The sequence below is a fragment of the Tenrec ecaudatus genome, chromosome 3 (assembly GCF_050624435.1).
Source record: "Tenrec ecaudatus isolate mTenEca1 chromosome 3, mTenEca1.hap1, whole genome shotgun sequence".
Classification (NCBI taxonomy): domain Eukaryota; kingdom Metazoa; phylum Chordata; class Mammalia; order Afrosoricida; family Tenrecidae; genus Tenrec; species Tenrec ecaudatus.
The window spans coordinates 208,904,192-208,930,563 of NC_134532.1; the positions used below are offsets into that span (position 1 = coordinate 208,904,192).

General features: G+C 48.4%; 1 protein-coding gene across 2 annotated transcripts in view; it reads right to left on the reverse strand.

The window, feature by feature from the left end:
• The window catches only part of CC2D2A (coiled-coil and C2 domain containing 2A), a 132,345-nt gene that overhangs the window by 23,709 nt on the left and 82,264 nt on the right, over window positions 1-26,372 (reverse strand). For both annotated transcript variants that reach the window (XM_075544514.1, XM_075544515.1), the window contains 9 exons: window positions 23,066-23,269; window positions 20,925-21,017; window positions 17,380-17,471; window positions 14,311-14,478; window positions 9,539-9,644; window positions 9,234-9,343; window positions 7,908-8,004; window positions 6,787-6,885; window positions 5,568-5,744 (listed from right to left, as the gene is read on the reverse strand). In XM_075544514.1, coding sequence (XP_075400629.1) covers window positions 5,568-5,744; window positions 6,787-6,885; window positions 7,908-8,004; window positions 9,234-9,343; window positions 9,539-9,644; window positions 14,311-14,478; window positions 17,380-17,471; window positions 20,925-21,017; window positions 23,066-23,269 — 1,146 coding nt within the window. The remainder of the gene's footprint in view (window positions 1-5,567; window positions 5,745-6,786; window positions 6,886-7,907; window positions 8,005-9,233; window positions 9,344-9,538; window positions 9,645-14,310; window positions 14,479-17,379; window positions 17,472-20,924; window positions 21,018-23,065; window positions 23,270-26,372) is intronic.

Below are 26,372 nucleotides of genomic sequence, written 5' to 3' on the forward strand. Positions count from 1 at the left end.
ATGATTTCTTTTTAAGTTTTATTTTATTGGTGGCTCTTGCAACTCTTATCACAATCCATACATCTATCCATTGTGTCGAGCACATTTGTACATTTTTTGCCATGATCATTCTCAAAACATTTTCTTTCTACTTTAGCTCTGGTATCAGTTCCTCATTTTTTCCCTCCCCCCTTCTCAAATTATAATAGCTAATTATAAATATATTAAATGTATTTACAATTTATAATTTTTTCATGTCTTACACTGTTCAATGTCTCCCTTCACCCACTTTTCTGTTGCCTGTCCTCCAGGGAGAGAATTATTTGTAGATCATTGTGATCGGTTTCCCCTTTCTAGTCCACCTTCCCCTTCCCCTCCTGGTATTGCTATTCTTATTATTGGCCCTCAGGGGTTTATATGTCCTGGATTCCCTGTGTTTCCAGTTCCTATCTGTACCAGCGTACATCCTCTGGTCTAGCCAGATTTGTAAAGTAGAACTGGGATCATGATAGTGGTGGGGAGGAAGCATTGAAGACTAGCAGAAAGTTACTTGTTTCGTCGTTGCTACACTGCACTCTGACTGACTTGTCTCCTCCCCACAACCCTTCTGTAAGGGGATGTCCAGATAAGAGCTGGAAACACAAGGAATCCAGGACAGATGAACCCCTCAGGACCAGTGGTGAGAGTGGTGATACCGGGAGGGTAGAGGGGAGATGGGGTAGAAAGGGGGAACCGATGAAAAGGATCTACATATAACCCCCTCCCTGGGGAATGGACAACAAAAAAGTGGGTGAAGGGAGATCTCAGACAGTGTCAGACATGACAAAATAATAATAATTTATTAATTATCAAGGGTTTGTAGTGGGGATGAGTGGGAAGGGAGGGGAAAAACTGAGGCACTGATACCAAGGGCTCAAGTAGAAAGCAAATGTTTCAAGAATGATGATGGCAACAAATGTTCAAATGTGCTTGACACAATGGATGCATGTATGGATTGTGATAAGAGTTGTACGAGCCCCAATAAAATGATTAAAAATTTTCTTGACTGCTGTACCTCAAGAAGCTGCAGTAGTGGTTTCAGAGCTTAGGAAGAATAGAGGTACCTGGAGAAGCCCCTTGATAGTCCTGTGAGGTGTCTGCTCGACACCAGCATCATCCTCATGGAAGCATTGGATTGCTAACCTAAAGGCTAATGGTTCAAACCCACCAGGAACTCTGAGGAAAAAAATTTAGGTTGTGTGCTCCTGTAAAGACTTACAGCCTCGGAAGCTGTGCAGGATCGTTAGGAGCCCACTCAGTAGGTTTGTTTTGGTCGATGGCAGTGGGTTTGGTTTTATTCATCATGATGCCAAGACCCAGTGGATGTCCAACAGGTGTCATAATGTGTTATGACAAACGAATACATCAGTGAGAAAGGGGCACAGGCGGCGTTGGTGTGGGTGGATCACAGCCTCCTCGTGTAGACTTGCAAGCTAACAACAACTATAATTTCAGAACAGATAATTATTGTGAACGAAGGGCGGCATGAATAATATCACCGGGTTGGTTCCTCCCTCTCACTTTGAAGCCCTTCATTTACTCATTCATCCAATGATTTGGGGGGGAACGTGTGCTGAGATCCCGGAAGGTTCTAGGCACTCGGGGGTGGGCTGACTGTACGAGACGACCCCACCCTGCACTCCTAATCTAGAGCGGCATGCTAATAAGTAACGAGGCAGATGCAATACTTGACGAGCCCCAAGGAGAGGCATCTAAGACTAGGTTCAGGGAGAACAACCAACATTTCCAGCCAGTACTAACTATTGGCCTTCCAAGTGGAACAAGGCATCCCTAAATGTTTCCCACCAATTGGGCACGGATGTTCTGTTCTGTGTCTTAGCTTCTTGAGGGGAGGACTTCTTGTGAACTCCTTCTTGCCCCTTGCTGCTCATGGTCAGCATTGGTTGTGCGTCTATGACTTCATTCGGAGCTCAAATGCCCAGCTACCACGTCAGTCACTCACTGCCATTGAGTTGATTCCAACTTGTTCCCAAGGCTGCAGACCTAACGGGAGCAGGAAGCCTTATCTGTCTTCCACGGAGCAGCTGGTGGCTTCAAATCTGACCTTTGGGGAACCAGCCCAAGGCGTGCTCTGTGCCACATTGCATGCCGCCTAATAAAGTGAAAATGGAATAGAAGAAACAGCGATCTGAGATGTACCCACAAAGAGCCAAATACTGAAAGAACTTAGTGAATTTATAATGGAAGAAGTTAGGTGTAACTGGCAAAGCCACAGTTTGATGCAGCACATAATTCAGAAGATTCATAGTTGACTCAATCCTTTGACCTCTAGATTAATGCATATATGTACACACACACACACACACACACACACACAATGTCCCCATTCTCCCTTTGAATGGCTGTACTTGGCCAGTATCACTGCCTAGACATAACTTCTCCAGCTACACTACTCTCTCTGTTACAAAGGTGATGGGTGATGGGTTCATGGACTTGGAGTTAGAGTAGGTGATGTCCAGAACAATAGCATCTTAGATTCAGAGCTAAACACACTTGCTACTGGTCCCCTGGGGACAGAAGAGAGGGTGGAAGGGAGGCAGGTTTCCGGAAGCAGTGAGTTTACGTTTATGGCGGTGGCAATTGGCAGTGGAGGTCAGTAGTAGTTGCACAACAGAGTGAAAGTCATTTACAGCTACTGATGTCACTCAGGTGGACACATGAGATCACTCACTTGGCCAATGCTGTGCTGTATATGAAAGAGCTTCAAAAAATCCTGGGAAAATTCTACTATGTTTCCATTTCTTTTCCCCCACCTCCCCCAAGAGCTCTTTGAAGCCCTCTTATATGTATTTTCACAGTGATGATAATAATAATAAGACAAAGCTTGACAAACTCATGGACTACAGACATCTTCTATTGGTTGTTGGCCCAGGGGGCACATACGCCAGGACCAGCATCCTCCACAAACACTGCTGAAAGCCTAGCACAGACAAAGCGAGGTACTGAGAAACACAAGGCGTGGTGGTACCTTTTTAAGCACGACACCCATCTATCAGAAGCAAGAAGGAAAAGAGAAAAGACGTGAAAGAGGGATACTTCATTCGCAGAAACAATACAGTTTCAAAAGCCTGTTTTTACCACAATGCCCTCGAGTAGGGGATGTGAAAACAAACATTTGGGGGGTTGCTCATGATGTTTGGAAAATTCGATTAGGAAATCAGAGCTGCAGAAACCCACTGCTGTCATGTTGACTCCGGCTTGCAGCCGCCCACTAGGAGAGGGCAGACCCCGTAGAACAAACTGCCTGCTGGGTTTCCCAGCCGGCCAACTTTCAGGGAGCCGATCGCCAGTCACCCGTGTCTCCTGTGCTGCTGGAACTGCCGAAACCCTGGTTAGCAGCTGAGTGTCTAACTACCCACAGCACCACCAGGCTTCCAAAAACAAAAAATCACACGGAATGGTTGACAGGAAAGCTGGGGTGCTGGGGGAGGGCCGACTTGAATTCCTCCCTAATCCTGGAAATTGCTTTATGTGGAAGAAGAGTTCTGAGCTCTGCTCCCTTTGATTTGGGGATGCGAGCACCTCGCTCCTGAGTGATCGCCAGGGCAGCCTGGGGCTTAGCACTGAGTGACGGTCTGTCCCTCTGTTTGGGGGTCTCAAGGTCCTGGCAGCATCAGACTGCTCCCCAGAGCTCAGAGGTGTCCGAGAGATGCTTCTCTACAGCCACCAGGGGGCAGTGAGCTGCCACCTAACACTGCTGCTTCAGGGCAGGAAAGGCAAAGTTTGAGGCCCAGAGGCCTCTGGGAAGTCCGGAGGCCAGGTCAGTGCTGAAGGCAGGTATGGAGAAGCCGCCAGACCACCCCTGGTCCTCAGTCCTGCAGCCCCAATCGGGGGCAGCTTTCCAGGGCTTCGGGGAACTGACTGCTCTTCCTTCTGCTCCAAGGGCACCAAAGGACCCAAACCACCCCAGCCTGCGACCCATTTCTGAGTCAACGCCCTAGGTTTGTGTTCTCTTCTCCAGTTTACACACACAGGGAAAAACGAGACAAGGCACTAACATAAACACATTCCAAATATTCTGAACCACCCCCTCACTCTCATTTGAACTACGGCTTCTTTGCGGGATCCAACTTGGGATGCGGTTGAGTAGGTCGCGTCTCCAGCAGCCCTTCCTGTCTGGCGGTAAATGCGTGCCTAATGCTTACAACTCAAACGAAGACAGAAGCGCAGGCCCGATGCGCCTTTCTTTGTCATTTCCTCACGAGTTTGATTTACAACGGCCACACGACCGCCTCGCCGTGGCCGCCCATGCTGTCTCTCTGAATCGTTTTAACCCGAGAGCATCTGGGTACGAAAAGCTCTAGGAGGGCAGGGGGTTTGACCTGCTGCAGCTCCAGAGCCCAGTGACTGAGACATGGAATTACACGGAGACAGTCCATAAGACATCTGCAGACCGCCTTAGATGGCGTGTCAGACCATCACTGGACTTGTGCATGAATTATCATTGTGATTGTTTGTTAGCTCTGTCCTTTGTCTGCCTGACGGAGTCCCCCCACCCCACCTACCCCGACTAACTGACGTTCATTTTCTTCATCTGTCAAATGAAGATCTCCCCCTGCAGACAACCATTCTCTTCAGAGATGGAGAACATGTGTCAAATGTGTGATCCAGGGCTTCAGACAGAGGGAGCGTGATAGTACAGATGGGTCACTGTCATTTAAGTCTGTGGAAGGCGTGAAGAAGCTCGTGGTAAAATGGGCATGCAAGGAGAATGGCATTTTTCCACTTTTTTCTGACCCCTCAAATCAATATAATCAATTGACCCAGCGGCTGAGACATTGAGCTCACACAGAAGGCGGCACAAGGCCGGGCAGGGCTTCCTTCCTTTGTACCGTCGCTCTGACCCCGAACTGACTCGATGACACCTAACGACAAGCACATATCAAGAAGAGGTCAAGGCCAAGATGGTCTCCCCCATGGATTGAGGGCAGTAGGCAAAATAACGTCCCAGTGGCTTCCACTGAAGCAGCAGTTTCCACCAATGAAGGAGGTGGTTCATAACAAACGGAAGTTCTGGAAACTTCTTTTCCCTAGTGCAGTTTCAAGGGAGAGGACATGTGCATGGCTTTGCTTCTGCCTGCAGGCACTGGAATGAGGGGAGGTGACCCCCGGTGGTCACGGAGCCTGATGAGAGCACACCAGGGACGTGAGGTCAGGCCTGGGTGCACACACACGTCCGCATGCGTGCCAGCAAATGTCAAGACACACGGGAGAGCTACTCCGCTCATGTGTCATTCATTTCCTTCACTTCGAGAAACTTCTAAAGGCAGAGCACGTTCACATTTGCCTGGCTTTGCCTGAACGTCTGTGCTGCTGATTGACCTCATTCCTGGCTCAGCCGACGTGCAGACCCACACAGCTATCCTCCCACCACCATTCTGTTCAAACGACACGAGTCGAAGATGAACCAGGAAGCCAGGAAACTTCTGCTGGTGCAAAGCAGTCAAAGTGGCCAGGATCAGCGCCTACTGCGCCTGGCCTAGCGCTTCACCAACACGCACGCGTTTCCCAATCACCAGCAGCAGTACCTTTTCTCGGACAGACTCTCCGGGAACCAGCTGAGGCTCAATGGTGATGAACAGGGTGATGTAGGAGCCTTCACTGAGGCTTTGGATGGAATCAAAGCCCCGCTCCAGACCCGTGCTCCGCTCCTTGCTGTAGCCCAGGAGGACAGGGGGGCTGTCTATTTTAAATGTCCCATCAATCTGTGAGGGAAACAGGACTTGGTTAACATGCTGGTTAACAGCACAAGTTCAAAGACAGTATCAAGGCCCTGCTGTCTGTTGAGTGAAAAACCAACCAACCAAGCTGCTCAGATTGGCATTCAAGGACGGCCCTCTCTTTCTAGCCTTGTCTCATTTCCAGCAACTGCAGCCAGAAAGGCATTTCAGGCATTCTCAGGCATTCTTTTCTTTTCCAACTGAGACTGGAAAAGGCTGCCTGTGTTCCAATCTTGGGTGAAACTCCCCATACTTGGGTGACTTTGTTGAACATATCTTTGCTCCCTGTTTTTCGTGCATTCAATACGAAGGTCTCAGGAAGACTAAGAGCAATCGCTCAATGGAATGGGCCACCGACGGTCTTCATGGTCTTTGAGTCACTCCCCCCCATGAGTGTCACTTCGAGGAGTTCCCCCTTTGTGCCGCCTTCTTCATGAGGCCTTTGAAAGAATGACTTCATTGGCAAATGCCGCGTCAACTGTAGATGGACAACAAGAAAGCTTTCTCAATTTGGCCTAGCTAGGCATTCAGCACCAGAGGGAAGACAGGGGTGTTCTCCGTCACCTAGCCAGAAGGGAAGAGCAGGGGCTTCATCCAGTGTTTGCTCGACCTTTCTAAGAACTTTGCGCACACCTGTTCTCAGGGTGCAAGGTTCACCCCTGCAGAGAAAGCAGGACAAATGGATAGACACCACGTTGGATTCCCCAGCACGCAAGGGAAGCATGGTTCTACCTGTGTTTCCTTACGAATCTTTAGTAAGGAACAACTACGCATCTTTTTGCCGCCTCAAAGCTTTTGCTTGAGTCTGGTGGGCACCCGTCTCTCTCCCAACCCCATAGGACGTCTCACCAGGCCAAAGCCTCTGTTAAATGTTTTAGCGCTCCATAGGCACGGTACCCAAGGGCTTCCTTGCTCTCACGGACTCATCTGCAGTGACAGCTTCACGCACCTGCCCCGTTTCCTGGAGAATTCAGCCCTGGACAGAGCAAGTCCACATTCTCATGGCATTCTGGCTTGCAATGCTTACCCGTGCTTGGAAATATATGGTGCTGAATGGAATTTTCACACACCCCAGCCAGTGCCTCTCAATGCGGGTGTGGATGTCTCTTCCTCTTTCACGGTCATCCTAATGTGGGGACAGGGCAGATGGGAAGTAGTCATGGTTTAAGAGTGGAAGGCATTTGGTTGATTTCGCAGTAGGATTTCAGCTGAAAGCATGGGGTCTTAGATTCCCCAAACCCAATCCAACCCAACCCAACCCAATCCAGTGCTGTCCAGCCAATCCTGACTCATAGTCACCTTATAGGACTGAGGAGAATGGCCCCACAGGCTTCCAAGGCTGTGCGTCTGTACCCAAGAAGACTCCCATGGAGCTGCTGGTGACCTTGTGGTTAGCAGCCAAATGCTTACCTCACTAGGTAATCAGGGCCCTTGAACTTAGGTTCAAACCGAACCAGACACTCTGCATTGCATTGATTCTGACTCATAGCGGCCCTCTGTGAGGTTTCAGACGGCCACATCTTTCTCTCATGCAGTGCCTGGTGGCTTTGAACCAGTGACCTTGTGGTTAGCAGTCCTGTGTTTACCAGCTAGCACTACCAGGGTTCCTTGGACTTAGGTTAGGTTCAGTCACTTAAGAAGCTTTGTAATTCTAGGAAACGTCACTTAACCTCTCGGAACTTCAGTTTCCTCATCAAGAAACTGGTGAGGGGAAAAACAAAACAAAACAAAACAACAACAACAACAAAGAAACTGGCGAGGGAGTAACCTGCGTCAGAGGGTTGTTGTACAGGTACAACAGAACAGAGCAGGTGCCCCTGTATGAATCAGCCAGCTCCATCTCTCCCCCACTCTCCCTGTGTCTGTAGGGAATGCTCCTAACATGCCCAACAGGTCAAAGAAGGAAAACATGTTTGCGCTTCATAGCATGGGTTCCCAAATCTCCCAAACCAAACCCACTGCCTTTCACTTGATTTTGACTCACAGACACCCTCTTTATGGGTGCAGACAGCTTCTTCTTTCTCTCACAGAGCGCCTGGTGGTCTTGAACCATGGACCTGATGATTAGTAGCTGAACAGGGAACCCACTATGCCCCCAGGGCTCTCCTCTGTGGAGATGCAAATGAATACATCCTCCTTTGAACGTACCTCTAAGACATCGTACAGCACCTCGTCGAAAACATTGATGAATACGTCGTCTTTCACGGACTGCAGGCTGGCCGTGCTGTAGTCCCCGTTGGGGGCTCTGTGAAGTAACGCGGGACTGGGTTAGCACTGAACCGCCAACATGGAATGGAGGAACGTTCGGTACTGAAATATATATTTTTAAAGAGGCCCAAACGATGAGCACAGCTGGGCAGATTAAAAGTGGTGCTTCTGTTTTAAGACTTTCATATCCCAAAATGGAACTGAACGGGCACTGGCTGGAGACTCCATAAAGAGAGAAAGCTAACCCTCCATGGCCTGGCGTTCCTGATGGGTCTCACGGCTCCCCTTGGGAAGCTTTGCAAAGAACCAGCCTGCTGGGGCTGAGCTGGCGGGGAGTGGGGATGGGAGGTGGACGGCTGCAGGGCCCCAGCTGACCACAGTGCTGGAATGTGACTTCCTTGGCAATGGGGCCCAGAAGGTACTTCTCCAACAAGACCGACCACCCAGTGAGAAGTGTCCTGTTGCCATACAGCTGGACATATGGCCTCTCCCTGCCACCCTCTTTCCCCGTAGATAAGTAAAGAAAGAACAGTCCTCTCCACACACTGGCTCCAGCGTCTGCGTCAGTGACGGCCTGCATGCACCGCTCGTCCTCCCAAGCCTTCTCCGTCTGAGCTCTCATTCTGTTTTGTCTCTAATCTGCTCTTAGCAACCTTATAGGACAGAGTAGAGCATCCTCTTTGGGTTTCCAAGGCTGCAAATCTCGATGGGAGGATAAAGACTCATCTTTGCCCTGAGAGAAGCTGGTGGGTTCAAACTGATGACCTTGTGGCTCCCAGGCCAACCCAGAACCCACGACGCCACCAGGACTCCCAAATCCTCTGACCCCACCCCCAATGAAAATACCAACATATGTTAATGAGGGAAGAAGTGCCCAGTGTGGGAACCAGGGGCGCCATGTTTGTGTAAAGCGTGCAGAGTTGGGGAGACGAGGAAGAGAGGAAACACAGGAGGAGGCTGGGGGTCGACGGAGTGAGAGGTTTGGGGCTGTAAGAGCCTGGAGAGCTATGGACTGTCCCAACGATGAGTCTAAGTTTGAAGGTTTAGAGGTACATCTAACCCCCCACCCCAACCTTTTATTCCCCTTGAATGAAGTCAATTGTGGTACAAGAGAACAAATGAATGGGACTTGGCCTCAGGACACCTGGTCCTGTTCCTCGTCACTCGCCGCACTTCCTCTTACCTGTGCCACTTCTCTCTGAGCCTCTGTGCCCACCCCGTGGCTCCGGAGCAGCCCATCCCTCTGGGCAGAGGGCAGGTGCCTACCTGAAGGGCAGTTCAAGTTCTTCATTCCAGCTGGGGTTTGGTCCTTCAGCCGTGGTTGTGTGGCAAATTGTTCGTTGAAAAGAAACTTCGACAAACGGACGGACCAAAACCTTAAAATCCAGAGCGTGTTGTCAGAGCCTCTAACAGTGAGTCGGATGACTTAGCAGAGGCAGAACATGTTTCCTACAGAAAACGTTTCCATGGACAACGAAGCGATCAACAGAAGGGGAAGGGTGTACATGGGCAGCAACTCAAAGTGGAAGGGTAGAGATTCCGAGCTGGGGTTCAGGGTTTGGGTGTTTCACCTGGCCCAGTGGGTAGTCTGCAACATGGCTTGGGCTGTGAGCAGTCGGCGAAGTAACATGCTTCTCGCTGAAAGTCCTTGAAGACCTAGAAGGCTGCTGGAATTTGCTAGAAGGAGAAATGTATGAAAGGAAATCAGTATGGTACCCAGCTACCATGGCTGGCTGCATTGAAAAGGGTCACAGTCGTAGGTCCTGGAGACAGTGGGAGAACATTTGTAATGAAACTCGACACCATGAAGGGGACCAGGCCTCCTGGTTCAAAAGGGACTGATAGAACCCGAGAGCCTGTGGTCCTCCGTTACCTAATTCAGGTCTGGAATGGAACTCACTGCTGTGGCTCAGCCAAAGAATAGCTAGGCCTGTGAGGTGCGTGGAATAGTGACAGCAGGGTGGTCCCCACTCCCTACAGCCATCAGCCACTTCAGATTAGAAGGCGGCATTTGTCCAAGACTGAAGCTCCAAAGGCTCAGGGAGGCACATCAAAGGGGATGAATGGAGACAGTAAACTCAGAGGACAAGTGGGAAGGATTCTGTTACAGTGTGAGCCTTGCGGTCAATGTCACAAAATATTTGACTGGGAAACCAATTTGTTCTGTCAACTTACATCCAAATCACAAGAAAAGGTTCATTTAAAAACAAACACACAAAGCATCTCAAACCAAGGACAGGGAGACAACAGCAAAGGAAAACAAATGACAGGAAGAGTCTACTTGTCTACTAGGTGGAAGGTTTCCCCCAAAGTTGCATGGTCTCTGGTGGCTTTGGCTAACACTCTTGTTACACATATTGGCTCAGAGGGCTTGCCATACGGTCTCCTCCAGGCAACCAGTGATTGCGTAGAACCTCCCAACTCCTGGCCCAGGTCTATTTGTCTGACTGTGGACAAAGGAAGAAGTCCCCTTCTCTCTCCTCCCTCGATGGGAACCGGTCCTTCTTGCCATAAATGAGAACCTCAGCCTGCAGCCCAGCCTGGCCCCTCTCCACCCAGCTCCGACCTTCTGCTGCTTGGATCTGAAACTTTCATTTTTCTCTCCCTTGATCCTGAGCTCCAGAGTTGAGGCAAGGGAGTCTCCTTTGGGCCTGCCAAGGTCACTGGCAAAGGGAGGCTCAGTGCCCCCTGCTTGGGTTGAATTCAGTGGGGTTTCCCCCTGGGCTCTCATCTGAGTGGTTACATGTATGTTTCTTTTGAATTAAATTATGGTTGAAATTTCATAAGACATACACCTACTCACACAGCCCAATACGAGTAATTCAATAATAGTGATGATATTCTTCCAGCTGTGAAACCTTTCTCATGACCCTTTCCAAATCATCCTACCGCTGTTAGGACAAACGCCATGTCTGACAGTAAGCTGCTATCTGAAAGACGGGGGCTTGCTGATGGAATGGGCTATACATTGGGCTGCTAACTGCAAGGTCAGCAGTTCGAAATCACCAGCTGCTTCCAGGGAGAAAAACACAGCTTTCTACTTCCATAAAGAGGTACAGCCGCAGATTTCCACCAGGACAATTCTATCTTGTCCCATAAAGTCGCTTTGATTCAGGATCAACTTGTTGGCAGTGAGTTTGGGTTTTTTCATTCTTAAAGGACACCAGGAAGGTCACCCTCTCATCATAACTGTCTATTTGCCTCTCAGTACGGAACTGTATGATTCACCATGTTTGAGTCTACATTCATTCCAGGGGAAATGGGTCTTTTCTACCAGGCTGTCTCAGCCGTCTACAGCATAGAGTATTAGGCCGATCACGAGACAATCTAAGTGATGCATTTAATATAACAGGTGTCAGAGAAACCCCTTTCTCATTGGAAAACCATCGACCATATTGTCAAGCAAACATGTGTTAAGTCTCTACTTATTGTTATGACCTGAGGCTGCACAGACAGGTAAGACGACACTTCTGCTCAGTCTATACTGGATAGCCAACCTGTACACAAACAATAGCAATCTGGTGGGCTAGAATTGCGATGCGACATGTTTGCTGGAGACAGAATGGATGCATAAGGAAATGTGAAGAAAGCTCATGGTGTCCGGTTATCAAAAGATATAGCATATGAGGTCTTAAAGGCTTGGAGATAAATAAGCGGCCATTTAGCTGAGAAGCAACAAAGCCCACATGGATGAAGCACACCAGCCTGTGTGATTATGAGGTGTCATGGGATCAGGTATCAGGCATCAAAGACCCAGAAAAAAAATCATATCAATGTGAATGAGGGAGAGTATGGAGTGGAGGCAATTGGACATCCCCTTATAGAAGGGTCACAAGGAAGAGACGAGCAGATCAGGGTGAAGTATAGCACTGAAGAAACCTACAAGTTCCTTCTATTATTTAATGCTCCCCCCAAACTTCATGACCTCAATTCTACAGAAAAGAGTCCAAAACACAGAGAATCCAGGACAGATAAACCCCCCAGGACCTATAATGAGAGTTAGAGATACCAGTAGGGGAAGGGGAAGGTGTGGGGAGAAAGAGGGGACTGATCTACATATAACCCCTTCCTAAGGGGTGGGCAACAGAAAAGTGGGTGAGGGGAGACAGCAGTTGGTGTAAGACATCGGAGGGGGGGTGAATTATAAATGATCACGTATTCAAGAGGGAGGGGGTATAGGGAAGGGGGAAATGAGCTGATATCCAGGGCTCAAGTAGAAATAAAATGTTTTGAAAATGATGATGGCAACATATGTACACATGTACTTGACACAATGTTTGTATGTATGGATTGTGATAAGAGTTGTATGATCCCCCAATAAAATGATATAGTTAAAAAAAGAACAGCAGATGAGTGTGGGCTAAGAGAACACCGCAGGGGAGGATGCCTGTCCCTTTTGGCCAGATGCAGGGGTGGAGAGTGAAGAGTTGGGCAGACTTAATGCAAGGGCATTGAGAGCTGCCTTCACGAGTCTGCACCAACATGTATAAAACACAGGATCAGCTTTGCTTTCTTCTGTGAAACAAACTTGGTTCGATACTGGACTGCTACTACTGGTAGGTTGAACTCACCATAAAATACCTTGGAAGAGGGGTCTAATGACCTACTTCTGAAAGGGCACAGCTTGGAACACTTTATGGATCCGTTGGACTCTGGCAGACCTGTGGGTGCCATGAGTTGGAATGAACTTGACAGTGACAAACAACAAATATTATTTGGGTAAAAGGCATCGTTGTTTTTAGGTACCGCTGAGTCGTGCTGACTTCAAGGCACGCCATGCACCATGGCATGAAATGCTGTCCATTTCTAGGCCATCCTCACCTTCACTGCTGTCATCTATCCATTTTTTTGAGCATCTTCCTCTTTGTCGCTAAACCTCTCATTTACCTTGTTGAGTGTCTTCCTGCGTGTCATGGAATAGCTATTTTACCAAGTATGATGTCCATCTCCAGGGATTAGTTCTTCCACATAACATGTCCAAAATACATGAGACAAAGTCTTACCATCCTCATTTATAGGGAACGTTCTGGTTGAACGTTCTTTTCCGGAGTCAGGAACCTTTGATAGAGAGATCTGGGAAAAGGTAGCCATTAATTTTTGTTTTGGCTCTCGCCGACTTGTTTTCATGTTCTTCAGCTCCAACTTGAGCTTGCGTATAAGCAATTGGTGGCCTGTTCTACAGTTGGCGCCTGGTCTTGTTCTGACCGACGGTATTGAGTTTCCCCATCATCTCTTTCCACAAATGCAGGCCATCTGATTCCTGTGGATTCCACCTGGCAAGGTCCACGTGTGTAGACCCCATTCATGCTGTTGACAAAAAAGCTTAACTGGGGAAGCATTGGGGATAGTTGATGACGACCAGATATTTTGAGAGAATTAGTAAAGAGAGCCAAGGCAAAACAATGCGGCGAGAATCAAGAGAAAGGGAGAAGGGAGAGTGGAAGGGACAAGGGAGGGAAGAAGGTGCCTAAAGCCTGAGCTGGTTTTCTATATCAGACCTCACTGAAAGACGCACTCCCTTTGTATTTGTCTTCTCGTCTGTAAATAGGGGTAGTAGTGGCTGTGAGAGAGAAAGGAAATAATATACGTGAAAGTGTCCAGCATCGTACCCGGAATACAGTGCATAATTGATAGTTTCCTCTATTATACCAGGAAGGCCAACGCAAAAAAAACCCAAGTTTGAATTCTTGGTCCTTCCTTCTCTGTTCTCCGGGGGAATAGACCTTTCTTACCTGTGGCTAAGGTGTCCCCCTTTCCCAGTACAGAGAACCACCGGAGTCAGAAGAGAGATTTCTGAATGGATAAAAGGGAAGTTACAAATGTGTGCTCATCACACTCATGGTTCAGAACCCAGGTAAAACCCCTCACTCTCCCTTCTCTGAGAACCGTTCTCTGCCTTCAGGGTTGGTTCTTGTGACCCTCCCTGTCTGCTCATGGATCCACGCCAAGCCCAAGTTAGGACCTTCAGCCTCTCAGCTGAGAAGATGATGCTTGGCTGGTGCGACCCTGCTGGCCAGACCACTGGCATGGCATGGGGACAGATGAAGCAAACTCAAGAGGAGGAACCAAGTGAGAGAAACAGGGAAGCCTCAGAGATGCTGTCTAAACCCCTCCAGTCTCTCTGAGCACTCTGCTCCTTGAGTTTTAGGAGCTCGTCTCAAGAAATTCCCATCTCCTTGGCTTGAAGTTGGCTGAGTTGGGTCTAAATCTTGTAACCAGGGGTCTTTGACTGGGAGTGGCTCTCAGCAAGGTGAGCCTCCTCCCCTGAGAACACCACCCTAGGTACCGCTCATGTTTAGTGGGCCGGGCTGAGTCCTCCTGGCTCTGCCCAGTGGGCACTCACCTGGCCAAGGGCTTCCTCACGGGGATGTCATAGGCCCGGATGATGTTCACCAGCAGCTTGATGTCCCCATCGGACAGGTTCTGGGCTGTGACCTTCTTCCGCCCCTTTCTTCGAGGTCTCAGGGGTCGCTTTTGTTCTGCCAGTTTGAAAAGGCTTAGGCCCAAAATGCTAACAGAATGGGGACAAAGGAGGAGTTAGTCTCCGAGGAAAGGCCAGCAGAGCCAAAGTCCGCCCTCGCAGCCCGGACCCATTCCTTCTGAGGCCCCCTGGCTCCTAAAGACCCCATCGGACAGAGCAGAACTGGTCCACAGGCTCCGAAGGAGTCAATCTTTAGAGAAATGAACAATTTCATGTCCCTCCTTGCCCGCCCCCTTGGCCGCCCCGCCCCGCCCTCATCATGACACGGAAGACTCTGCTGCTGGGTCTGGCTGGCACCTGTCTCTCTTCCAACCCCCAAGCACCGACAGAATCGAAGCTTCTTTTCAAATACACTGTCCCTGATGGGGATGGAGTCACCATTAAGCCACATAAGCACAGGTTTACTTGCGCTTACTCACTAATCTATAGTGAGCATTTTCACGTATATCTCCGGCCTATCCACAACGCAGTGAAGTCCATGGGAAATTGTCCATTACAGACTAGTAAACAAACAGCAGAGCAGTAAGTAAGCACCAGTAAGCGCATGCTTACCTGGCTTGTTGGGGGACTCTGTACCTGCTCTCCTCACCTTCCATGAGCTGACACCCATAATGCTCTCTGAAAGCAACAGTTGGTGGCTCATGGGAGAAAGGCCCAGAGAGCAAGTAATGAGGTTCTGCCCGGTGACTAAACGGTGACTGAGAAGGGATGTGGCCTGGCCAGCGGTCACCAGTGGCCGTGCCAATATCAGCTGTGCCCTGCCTTCAGCAGAAGGAACTAGCTGGCCCCTGCTGAGGCCAGACACCCCTCCCTCACCCAGGGAATAGAGTCAGCTGAGGGCAGGGTGGCCCTGAGAGTCTGGAGGAATCCCCAGGGACCTCCTGGAGTTGTGGTCCCATAAGTTCTCCAGGGCCCCACGGAGAGCAGGAGCAGCGACATCCCAAACCACCTTCTGGGCGACAGCTAGGAGCTTTGTGTGGAGTATCCGCACTCCTTACAGGCTCAGCTGTAGCCCCCGCGTCCAGACCAAGAAACCGGGCTCTCTGAGAGACGGCACGTTGGCTGAAGGCCCCTAGTCATCGGGAAGGGAGCCGGGTCAACCTCAGGCGACTCAACCCTCAGGACCCATGTTATCAACCATTCTGGCAGTACCGACGCCAGCCTGCGGGCTCTCAGCAGGAAACCCTTCCTGGGGGGGGGGTCACACGACACATCCCTTCCTCCTCCCAGCTGGCCCCACCCATGATTCCGGGAGCATCCCCGCTGGGGCCCGGAGGACCGCTGATTACAGAAACACATCTTAGTTCAAAGCCACAGCAAATGAAAATGAACAGAAGAAAGAACATACCCAGAGCCTTCAGAACTTAATGCAGAAAGTAAAGCGAGGGGGGGGGGGGGACAAAACAAAAGAAGGAAAGGGAGAAAAGAAAAGGAAAAACAGTGTGAACAAAATCATCGTCTAGGCTGCGTGTAATTTTCATAACAGAAAAAGGAGAGCATTCAGGAGCTCGACTCTGGCCTTGGGGCCAAGATGGTGGTTTCGCAGGAATGCCCGTGCTGGTGAGGGAGGGACGCAAGTGTGGCAACAGTGGGGCCCTGCTATGGAACCACAATCGTTTGTTGCCTTCCCACCCTGGATTGCCTTTCTAGGACACCAAGAGAGTTACTCCCGGAAATGGTCACAAAGTTGTGGACGTCACACAGAAGACACACACACACACACACACAGATACAGACGCACATACATAGACACACACACATAGACTCGCAGGCAGATACACACATACACGGACACACACACACAGACACACAGATGCAGACAGACACATCCACATATACAGACACACACACACAGACACATACACACATCCACATATACAGACACACAGATGCAGACAGACACATACACACAGACACAAACACACATAGACGCACATATAGACACACATACCGATATAGACCCACACACGTAGACATACAGACGCAGACAGACACACAGATGCAGACAGACACATCCACATATACAGAGACACACACCTAGACACACAGATGCAGACAGACACACACACACAGACACAAACACACATAGATGCACATATAGACACATGCCGATATAGACCCACACACGTAGACACACAGATGCAGACAGACACATACATAGACAGAAACACACGTACACACAGCCACAGCCACACACACCAGACACGACACACAAACAGACACACACACCCCTGGCTGTCTTCCTCATGGACATTGTGCTGGAATCAGGCCAGCCCCTTCCGCCCGCCCGCCCCTAGAATCTCAGCGGGCAATCTGTGGGCCACCCCTCTAGTGCTGTGTGCCAGGTGCCAGGGGAGCAGGGGAGGCCAGGCCCCAGGATCCTGAGAGCAGGGAGGCCATGTGCAGGGCCAGGCAGCTTGCCCGGAACGAGATGGAGCCTGAGGCTGGCGGGGCCTCCAGGGATGCAGTGACCTGTGATGTGGGTTCTACTGGGATGTGCTGGCCTCCGTTTGAGGATAATCTTTTCTAACCGAACCCAGAAACCAGTGTACGATGATGCTAAGCAGGCTTTGCCCAGGTCTCCAGCATCATGCTGGGCCCCATGCACACTGTGCAATGAGACCAAACTTACAGTGATTGGACCTGAGGCGTATGGGGCCTTGGTGGATCATCAAGTCGAATTCGACTCGTGAAGACCCTGTAGGACAGAGTAGAGCTGCCCCTGGCAGTGCTGTGGGCTGGGGTCTTTACAGAAGCAGGTCGCCGGGGTTTCCCTCCCACACAGCCACTGGGGTGGGGGCTTGAACTGCCGACCCTCCAGTTGGCAGCCGAGCATGTAACCACTGCGCCAGCAGGGCTCCTTAGCTTTTCTGGGACATCATGCAAATGCCCCATTTTAATCCGGGAGATAAATTGTTTGCTTGTTTTTACCTGATGTTGGGCACCTCCTCTTCTACTATCAAGTCAGAAAGAAGGAAGTGGTGTTTTGCAATCTGGAAGCGGTTTACCACCGATTCTCTTATCTGGGGAAAGAAACCCTTGTGAATGAACATGATGCTTGTACCTCAACTTCAGTGTCACCCCCCCCCTCCCCTGAAACCACCCCTTCCTGCTACCTTCTCTCTGGCCTCACTCAACTGCAAGCTCCCTGCAGGCAGGGCTCCATCTGTTTGACTGACTACTACACTCTCAGGAGGAGCTGGCTCCACTCTGCCGAGTGAAATAACTGACCATCAGAATAGAAAAGGCCTGGTCTCAAAGCACACACAGCCCAGAGGGGGTGGCCAACTTCTCCCTCTCCCTCTCCTTCTGCTCAGACTCACCCGCTGCTCAAGTATTATTTTCTTTCTAACAGTCTTGTAGGTCTATCATTCTTAAACTATACCATTTAGTGGTTTAAACATATTAATAAGAGTTGTGCAGTCATCAACCCAATTGATTTTAGAACATTTCTTTCTTTCCTGTATCCATTGTTACAGCTCACCATTTCCTCCCAACCTCCCCTATCATATCCCTAAGAAACCATCAATCCAGTTACTGCCTCGATAGATTTACCTCTGCTGGATTTCACAGACAGAAAGAAAATAGGAGAACAAACACACAAACAAGCAAAACCCAGGAACAATAACAAAATAAAACAGAGAAAAAGCTCAATCCAAAAGAAAGCTGATTCTGATCACATGGCCCTGCTTGATATTCACCTTCATGAAAGGATCACTGAAGATCAGGGTGCTACAGCAAAGTGTGGTCAAGAGAGCAGATGGTGCCCGGCTATCAGGTGAAATCGTGTCTGGGGCCTTAAAAGCCTTGTATTAAAATAAGCAGCCATCTAAGCGGGGAGTTAACTAAGTCTATACAGAAGAAGCACACCAGCTTGTGTGATCTGCAGATGATAACACCAAAATTAAAATATGATGAAGGGAAAAGTATCAGAGCTAAAAATGTGAACACCCAGTTTGTGGAAGGCTGTGGGGGACAGTGGGAGAGTAAGACGCATCTGCAGAGCATCTAGTCAGATTAAGCTGCTGGCAGGCCCCCTCTGGCCCCAGGCAAAGGTCCGGAACAGCCTTACTGTCACACATAGTAATCCTGGTGATGCGGGATCAAACTTGACACTTGGTCAGTTGACCTCACTCTGGACTCATCCTGTATTTGTTCTAGGTGCAAGGATCTCTTGCTTGTTCCATGACAAAAATTCCTTCCCTGACTTTAATATATATATAATTAAATACTTGTGTTGGGGGCTCTTACATCTCTTATCACAATCCATACATTCATCCAGTGTGTCAAGCACATTTGCATGTATGCTGCCATCGTTATTTTCAAAGCATTCTCTTCCCACTTGAGCCCCTGATAGCAGCTTGACATTTCTTCCTCCTCCATCCCCACCTGCCCTCCCTCCCAAACTCTTGATAAGTTATAGATTATTATTTTCATATCTGGCTTTTAAAATATTGATGGAGGTCTTTTCCTTCTTGCTCATTGTTGGTATTTTTATCTTTATTTTATTTTTAATTGTTTTATTAGGGGCTCGTACAACTCTTATCACAATCCATAAATACATCTATTGTGTAAAGCACATTTCTATATTCATTGGCCATCATTCTCTAAACATTTGCTCTCCACTTAAGGCCCTGGCATCAGGTCCTCATTTTTCCCCTCCTTCATGAACCCTTGATAATTTATAAATTATTATTTTGTCATATCTTTCCCTGTCCGACGTCTCCCCTTACCCACTTTTCTGTTGTCTGTTCCCCAGGGAGGAGGTCACATGTAGATCCTTGTAATCGGTTCCCTTTCCAACCCACTCTCCCTTTACCTCTCACACCATTGGTCCTGAAGGAATCATTCACCCTAGATTCCCTGTTTCCAGTTCCCATCTGTACCAGTGTACATCCTCTAGTCTAGCCAGACTTGCAAGGTAGAATTGGGATCATGATAGTGGGGGGAGGGGGAAGCATTTAGGAACTGGAGGAAAGTTGTATTTTTCATCGTTGCTACATTATGCCCTGACTGGCTCATCTCCCCCCCAGTTATTTTTATCCTTAAGTTATTGTTTTACCCTTACCACCTCATTTAGTTTTTGGTCTTTATTGGTTCTGCTGGATTTACCAGTGCATGAAGCACAGGAGTGGGTGGATAGAGAACATCACTGATGCAAGGATTTGTAGGGGATGCAGGGAGGGGAGAGGGTAGCTGTGAAGAGTTAGGGGATTTCGGGAGTAAACAGTGAAGGTAGGAGGGGGAATGTGATTACAGAAGTCATTTTAAAGGTGATTTAACCATGGGGGCTGGGGGTGGTGTGTGTGGAGGAGAAAGAAGATGTTCTGAAACTGATCGACATGTTCTGAAATTCAATCTTGACATGATTGAACCATTGAACTATACGATGTGAATTATGTGCCAATAAAACTGGGGGGGGGGGAATTAAAAAAACAAAGCAGAACATATTCTAAACTAGAATAAATTTAAAATGGGTCCGGAGGGATACCAAGTGATAAAGTTTACATTTTAACCTACCCAGCTCTGCAATAATCCACTTTCCATTGCACTCTGACCGAAAGCAGGCTTTTCACATCCCTAGTCTCTCTTTGGTCACAGGGGATTCTCTAGAGGCTTAACAACCATGGGGAACCTGCAAATGGATTTTGGGCTTTCACTGTCATCTACAGCCTCTGCAAACTGGTGCTCAAATGTCAGCTCTGATACTGTTCCCTCCTCCACTCTTAGATTTTATTATTTACAATCCTTAGATCACACAGGTTGATGCGCTGCTTCTGTGTGAACTTAGCGGATGCCTCGCTGAGAAGAGTACTTCTTTTAAGACCAACCTTGAAGACCCCAGATGCTAGTCTTTCTGATAGCCAGGCACCATCTGATTTCATCACCACACTTTGCTATCGTACCCATATCTTCAGCGATCCCTTCATGAGGGCAATATTGAGTTTCCTAATTATCTTGGAAAGGCAATCAGGTTTTGCTTTTTAGTAGACGAGCTGCACGGGGACAGGGTCCTGTCATTATTGTCGCCCAGCTTACAAGTTCAGGTCATTAAAGGAAGGTCAAATGAAAGAAACAAGTGAAACAAAGGAGACTTCAGCTTTTAATTTTCTAGAGTCTAAGGACAGGCATGTGGTTTAAAAACGTCTGTGTTTTGTTTTCTGATTACAAAGGTTCTGTAATGCAAACATTCCAACACTGGAAAAGTAATGACTGAGAAATAGAATTCTCTGTGATCTAACTCCAATTAAGAAAATGACTACTAGTAATCTAGGGCACATTCTGGTCGTTTGACATATTTCATAGGTGAAGACTGAGTTTAATAAATTACGTATTTATCTTTATGAGCCAGTAAATTGAGAGAGATCAAAGGACTTATTTCAGGTCAACTGGATACTTATAAGATTAAGAAAACCCCTAGTTTGGGGAGCTGTCTGTTTTCCCCAGTAAAGGATATTTCAAAGTATTTTTCTCACCTGCTGGAGGTACTTGGCTACAACGGCCCGATGGGTATCTATATGGTCCTTGGTTTCAATGACATTTCTGTTTTGTAACCGTTTCTCATAGTCCTGAAATGGAAATACAGGAATCACTTCGTGACTTATACAGTCCTCTCAGATACCTTCCTTAAGATTAGAGAATTATTTATCGCACTTGGTTTGAGTCATATAGGATAGTTCTATCAGGAGGGCTGGTGGTGCTGAGGGTTAGCTGTTGGTCTGCTAACCACAAGGTCAATGGTGCAAACCAACCAGGCACCCTGCTGGAGAAAGATGAGGCCGTTGGTTCCCATGGAGATTTTGTTGTCAGATGTAGTCAAGTTGATCCTGACTCCAAGCCACCTTGTGAACCACAGAACAAAACACTACCCAGCCTCGCTCCATCCTCATGATTATTCTCTCTTAGAGCCAAATTGTTGCAGCCACTGTGTCAACTCATCTCGTTCAGGGTCTTTTTTTGGATGCCTCCCTACCAAGCAAGGTGTCCTTCCCCAGGGACTGGTCTTCTCCTGACAATGTGTCCTAAGTACATGAAGACTTATAGCCCCGGAACCCTGGTGAGTAGTTCTACTCAGTTCTACAGGATCACTGTGAGTCGAATGGCCATGGTGATGGCATGGTATTGTGATTGTGGATGTTCCTCCCCTCTTCCTCCTAACCTTTGGCGCCATATTGATCTCTGACACAGTCACCATTCTGACTCATGCTTTTTCAGGAAAAGATAAAGGCTACAGATGGAAACCAGGCTTGCATTTTTTCAAGACAATGAGCTCATGAAGCCACCTCACCAAGGCCTCTGCTTGAATTTTGCCTCTTCTAATTTAAGTAAATGGAAGCAGGATTGAAGTTGTCAAGGATTTATCGTCCTTGGATCCATGATCAGTGCTCATGGGAGCAGCAGTCAGGGGGTCAAAAGATGCACTGCATTGGGCACATCTGCTGCACAGACCTCTTTAGAGTGTGGAAAAGCAAGGGGATGACTTTGAGGGCTAAGGTGCACCTGACCAAAGCCATGGTATTCACGATTGCCTCCTGTGCATGTCACAGTTGTACATTGAAGAAAGAAGACGGAAGAAGATTTGATTTGAATTGCGATGCTGGAGGAGAATATTGAAAGGACCACGGACTGCCAAAAGAACTAACAAATCTATCTAAGAAGAAGCACAGTCAGAGTGAGATGGTGAGACTTTGTCTTAGTACTTTGGCCATGTCGTCAGGAGAGACAGTCCCTGGAGAAGGACACCATGCTTGGTACAGCAGAGGGGCAGCGAGAGAGAGGAAGGGCCTCGAGGAGACGGACGGGCACCGTGGCTGCAATTGTGAGGCTGGCTCAGGACCAGCAGTTTTTCCTTCTGCTCTATCTGCTGACCTGATGACACCTAACAGCAACGATTTAGTACATCAATGACGAAAAGAGGAAGAAGCGCCTGCTGTCTCGCGGGCCACCAGTGGAGAGGAGAGCAATGGTTGCTTTAGGCTTGATCTGCTCATTGGTCTACCCTCCACCCCTCCGCCCTCCAATTATTTTTTTGTCCACACAATTCCATGTGGCTCCCAGCTGGCTCCTATGTTGTCCTTTCAGCCCCATCTCAGTTCACAAGCTGATACGCAGATAATGCAGCTACCCCAGGCCAGGGAACTCAGAACTGCCCGCCAAGAGTTCCATCTTTCCCCATTGGCCAAAGCTTTAACCACTGCACCTCCCGGGCACCTTCCACCTGCCCCATGGAGGTTCCCATCTTGCCCATCGAGCTTCTCCTGAGGTACTTGGCACTGGTTCTGAACAAAGTGGTTAGTAAATCCTGACTGGTGAAAATGGGATGGAATACTGGCTCCCTGCCATCAAGTCGATCCCCACTCCAGAGTAGAACTGGCCCTTTGGGTTTCTAAGGCTATCCATTATTACAGGTAGGTGTGGGGGGACCCTCATTTTTCTCCCTTGGAACAACTACTGGGTTCAAACTGCTGACTTTGTGGTTAACAACCCAATGCATAATTCACTATACAACCAAGGGTCCTCTTTATATATAAAGGAGGGCTTTAAAAAGTTGTTGAATTCGTCCATGAACTTTTGAAAGCATATATAAATATATATTTCTTTAAAAGCAATTTCTTACCTGGAACACCCTTTCCTTAATTTCTCGGTCATATGCTGGAATTTGCTGATAATTTCGGAACTCTGGAACCTCTTGACTCCTAAGCTGTAGGAGCCTAAATCTCTTGGATCGATTCAATTCCACATCGGAAACAAAGTTAAATTCCTGTTGCAGCTGTTCTAGTCGGAAGAAACCTGGGACATAGGATTCACCACTGGTCGCGACCTACAAAAACCAGAAACCACACAGTTTTGGGCAGCAGGCAGGCAGGCTCCCCAGAGGAAGAGTGACTCCTCACTTCTGTGGCAGGAAGTGAACAGTTTCCCATCTACACCCCGGATACATCCCATATCTCAGGTCAGCTGCACCAAGTCTAGTCAATATACAGCAATAAAAGGTGGACACCATTTGCTATAGTTTATTGTGCCAGCCTGGCTGATAAACACAAGTAGGATTAACTGAAGGGCAGAGGAATAAATGGCTCGGTGAGCCTCACCTTGGTTGTTCTGTGCCTCAGTTTAAAGGGGGATGCCTAGCCTGTGGACTGTGTCGCTGTAAGTTGAGGTCCCTTTAAGCCCACACGATTGGAATGTTCATCTCTGGAGTTGCGGACTGACAGTTGATGACAGTTGGGGACCTGCCTTGCTGTTTGCTGCCTGGGTATATGTAGCCCAGCTCTCTCTACAGAAGGGGACTGGCACCTGGCAGCTCTCAAAACTCGAAGGACTGCTAGTGTCTCACTGCTTTAAAATTTAACTGTTAATTTCTTGTATTATCTATCTGTATATTATTTAACGGTTTATTTCTTGAATTATATATCTATCTTTATAAATATATTTAGATATAATTATTAGCAATCTGGTTTGTCTCTCTAGAGAACCCTGTCCAATACACCGTTAGATTGGCTGTTGTTGTTAGGTGTTGTGGAGATGCCTCTGAATCATAGTGACCTCACGTGAGGGAGTAGAAGCGCTCTATGGGTGGCATAGTGGGCTATGCATTGGGCTGCTAACAACGAGGTCCGAAGTTCGAAACCACCAGGCCCTCCGAGGGAGAAAGATGGGGCGTTCTACTCTTGTAAAGAGTTACAGCTTGGAAAGCCACAGGGGCCGTTCTTCTCTGTCTGTAAGGTCGCTGTGAGTTGGGATCGACTCGATGGCAGTGAGTTTATGGGGGAAGGATGACGATTCTTTCTCTTGTGGTGCCGCTGGGTGGGCTCGACCCGACAGCCTCTCAGTTAGCAGCTGAGCATCGACGATTCCTTGTCCTAATCATTTAGTAGCATGAAAAAGTGCCACAAATAATTTTAAAAATTCATTCTCTAAAGCATGGTTTTAGTGTCCCTGCTTCAAGTGGTGTAGTGAGTAGGCTATGTGTTGGGCTGCCAACCACACGGTCAGCAGTTCAACTGTACCAGCTGCTCCATGGAAGAAAGGTGAGGCCGTCTCCTCCTGTTAAGACGTACAGCCATGGAAATTCTAGCCGTTCTGCTCTGTCTCCAGTGTCACTATGAGTCAAAATGAACTTGATGGCACCTGGTTGGATTGTTGGTTTGGTTTCCCGAATACCACTGCCCAGAGTGACCCTGGAGGGCAGAGCAGAAGTGAGACAGAGAGCTTCTGAGACAGAGTAGACCGCCTCATATTTCGCTCGTGCAGCAGTTGATGGCTTTAAACTCTCAACCTCTTGGTTAGAAGCTAAATGCTTAACTCAATGGGCCACCAGGGCCTCCCTAGGTGGTGTTGTCATAAATTCACACGCTGAAAACCAAGAGATATCCACGAGACCCCCAGTGTATCCCAAGATGTCCACTGGGATATGATTACCCATGGACCAGATGCATCTAAAAGCCAATAAATGCCTGGCTGTTTCAATATAGGTATTTGTGCCCATATAGGTAAAGGGAGGCCCTGGATTCTGCTGGTGGCTGGTTCTCCTGTCTCTGACTATTATCTTGCCGTCTTGGTTTCGGGGGAAACTGAGTCACAGGTGGGTCAGGGTGCCATGACTGCCACTGTCTCTGCTCATGGCACAGAAAAGGGAAGCACTGGTTGGGTGTACAGGAGCTTTAGCTGGGCTTTTTCCCAGATGTGACTGTCTCCTGCAGATGAATAGCCACCAGGGAGCAGAGACCTGCTGGGGACCCTGTGACGGGAGAGGGGGCCTGCTGTGAATATCTCATAAGGCGGGACAAGAAAGGGAGTCCTGGAGGCATGATGGTCACACATTGGGCTGCTGACCTCAAAATCGATGGACACAGTGGCTGCATCAATGGGTTCAAGTATGGGAACAATCTTAAGGTTTGCACAGGACAGGGCCGTGTTTCCTTCTGTTATGCACAGGGTTGCTATGGGTCGGAACTGACTCTATGGCACCTCAAAACAACATAGTAAGAAGCAACATGTTGGAAGAAGAGTTTAAAACGCCACCGACATCCGGTTGACTCCAGTTCACCGTGACCCTGTAGGGCAGAATGGAACTGCCTACTAGGGTTCTCGAGGCTGTTTGTAAGCTGTAAGGAAGCAGACAGCCTCATCATTCCCCAGAAGAGTGGCTGCTGGGTTTGAATTACTGACCTTTCGATGAACTCATGACACAACCAGGGCTCCTTATAAAGACAGAAGTCAGACCCAACCCAAAACTTATCTTACAAAGAAGGACAAAGAGAAGACAGTTTTCACATGGGTGAGCTCACAGACATTAACCACACATGGTCATCCGAATGGGTTGGTATGGTCAACTTAGGGGACATCTGCTTGTTATGTTAATTATGTTCTTGTAGAATTATGAACAGTTGCATTTGATACCATGAAAAACCCTCTACTGACCCGCATTCATATGGTGGCTGAAAGAAGGATTTTGAATGTTACGGTAGAAAACCAACCACTTAGGTGGCAACCCCTTAAAGGAAACCCGAAGGGAGAACCAAAGTAGGCATCAAACAAGGAAAAGCCTTTCTAAAGGGCCCCCATCAGAACTTTAAGCATCCCTGGCAGTGCAGGGGTCAGGTCCTTGGCCGCTGCCTGGAAGGTCAGTGGTTTGAACCCACCAGTCGCTCCTCAGAAGAACGATGTGGCAGACCGTTTACATAAAGATTTGTAGGCTCGGAATCCCTCTGAGGCAGTTCGACTCGGTCCTACAGGGTCGCTGCGAGTCAGAAGGGATTGGCTGGCAGTAGTTTGGTTTCTTAGAGCTCAAGGTGTGGTGGTACCAACGTCCTTTCTGAATCAGAGCACCTGGGACGGAAGTCCTTCCTAGCTGCGTGACTTGGAGCGAATTATTCTGCATCTCTGAGCTCAGTCGACCCTCCCTGGAACTGGGACGGGGA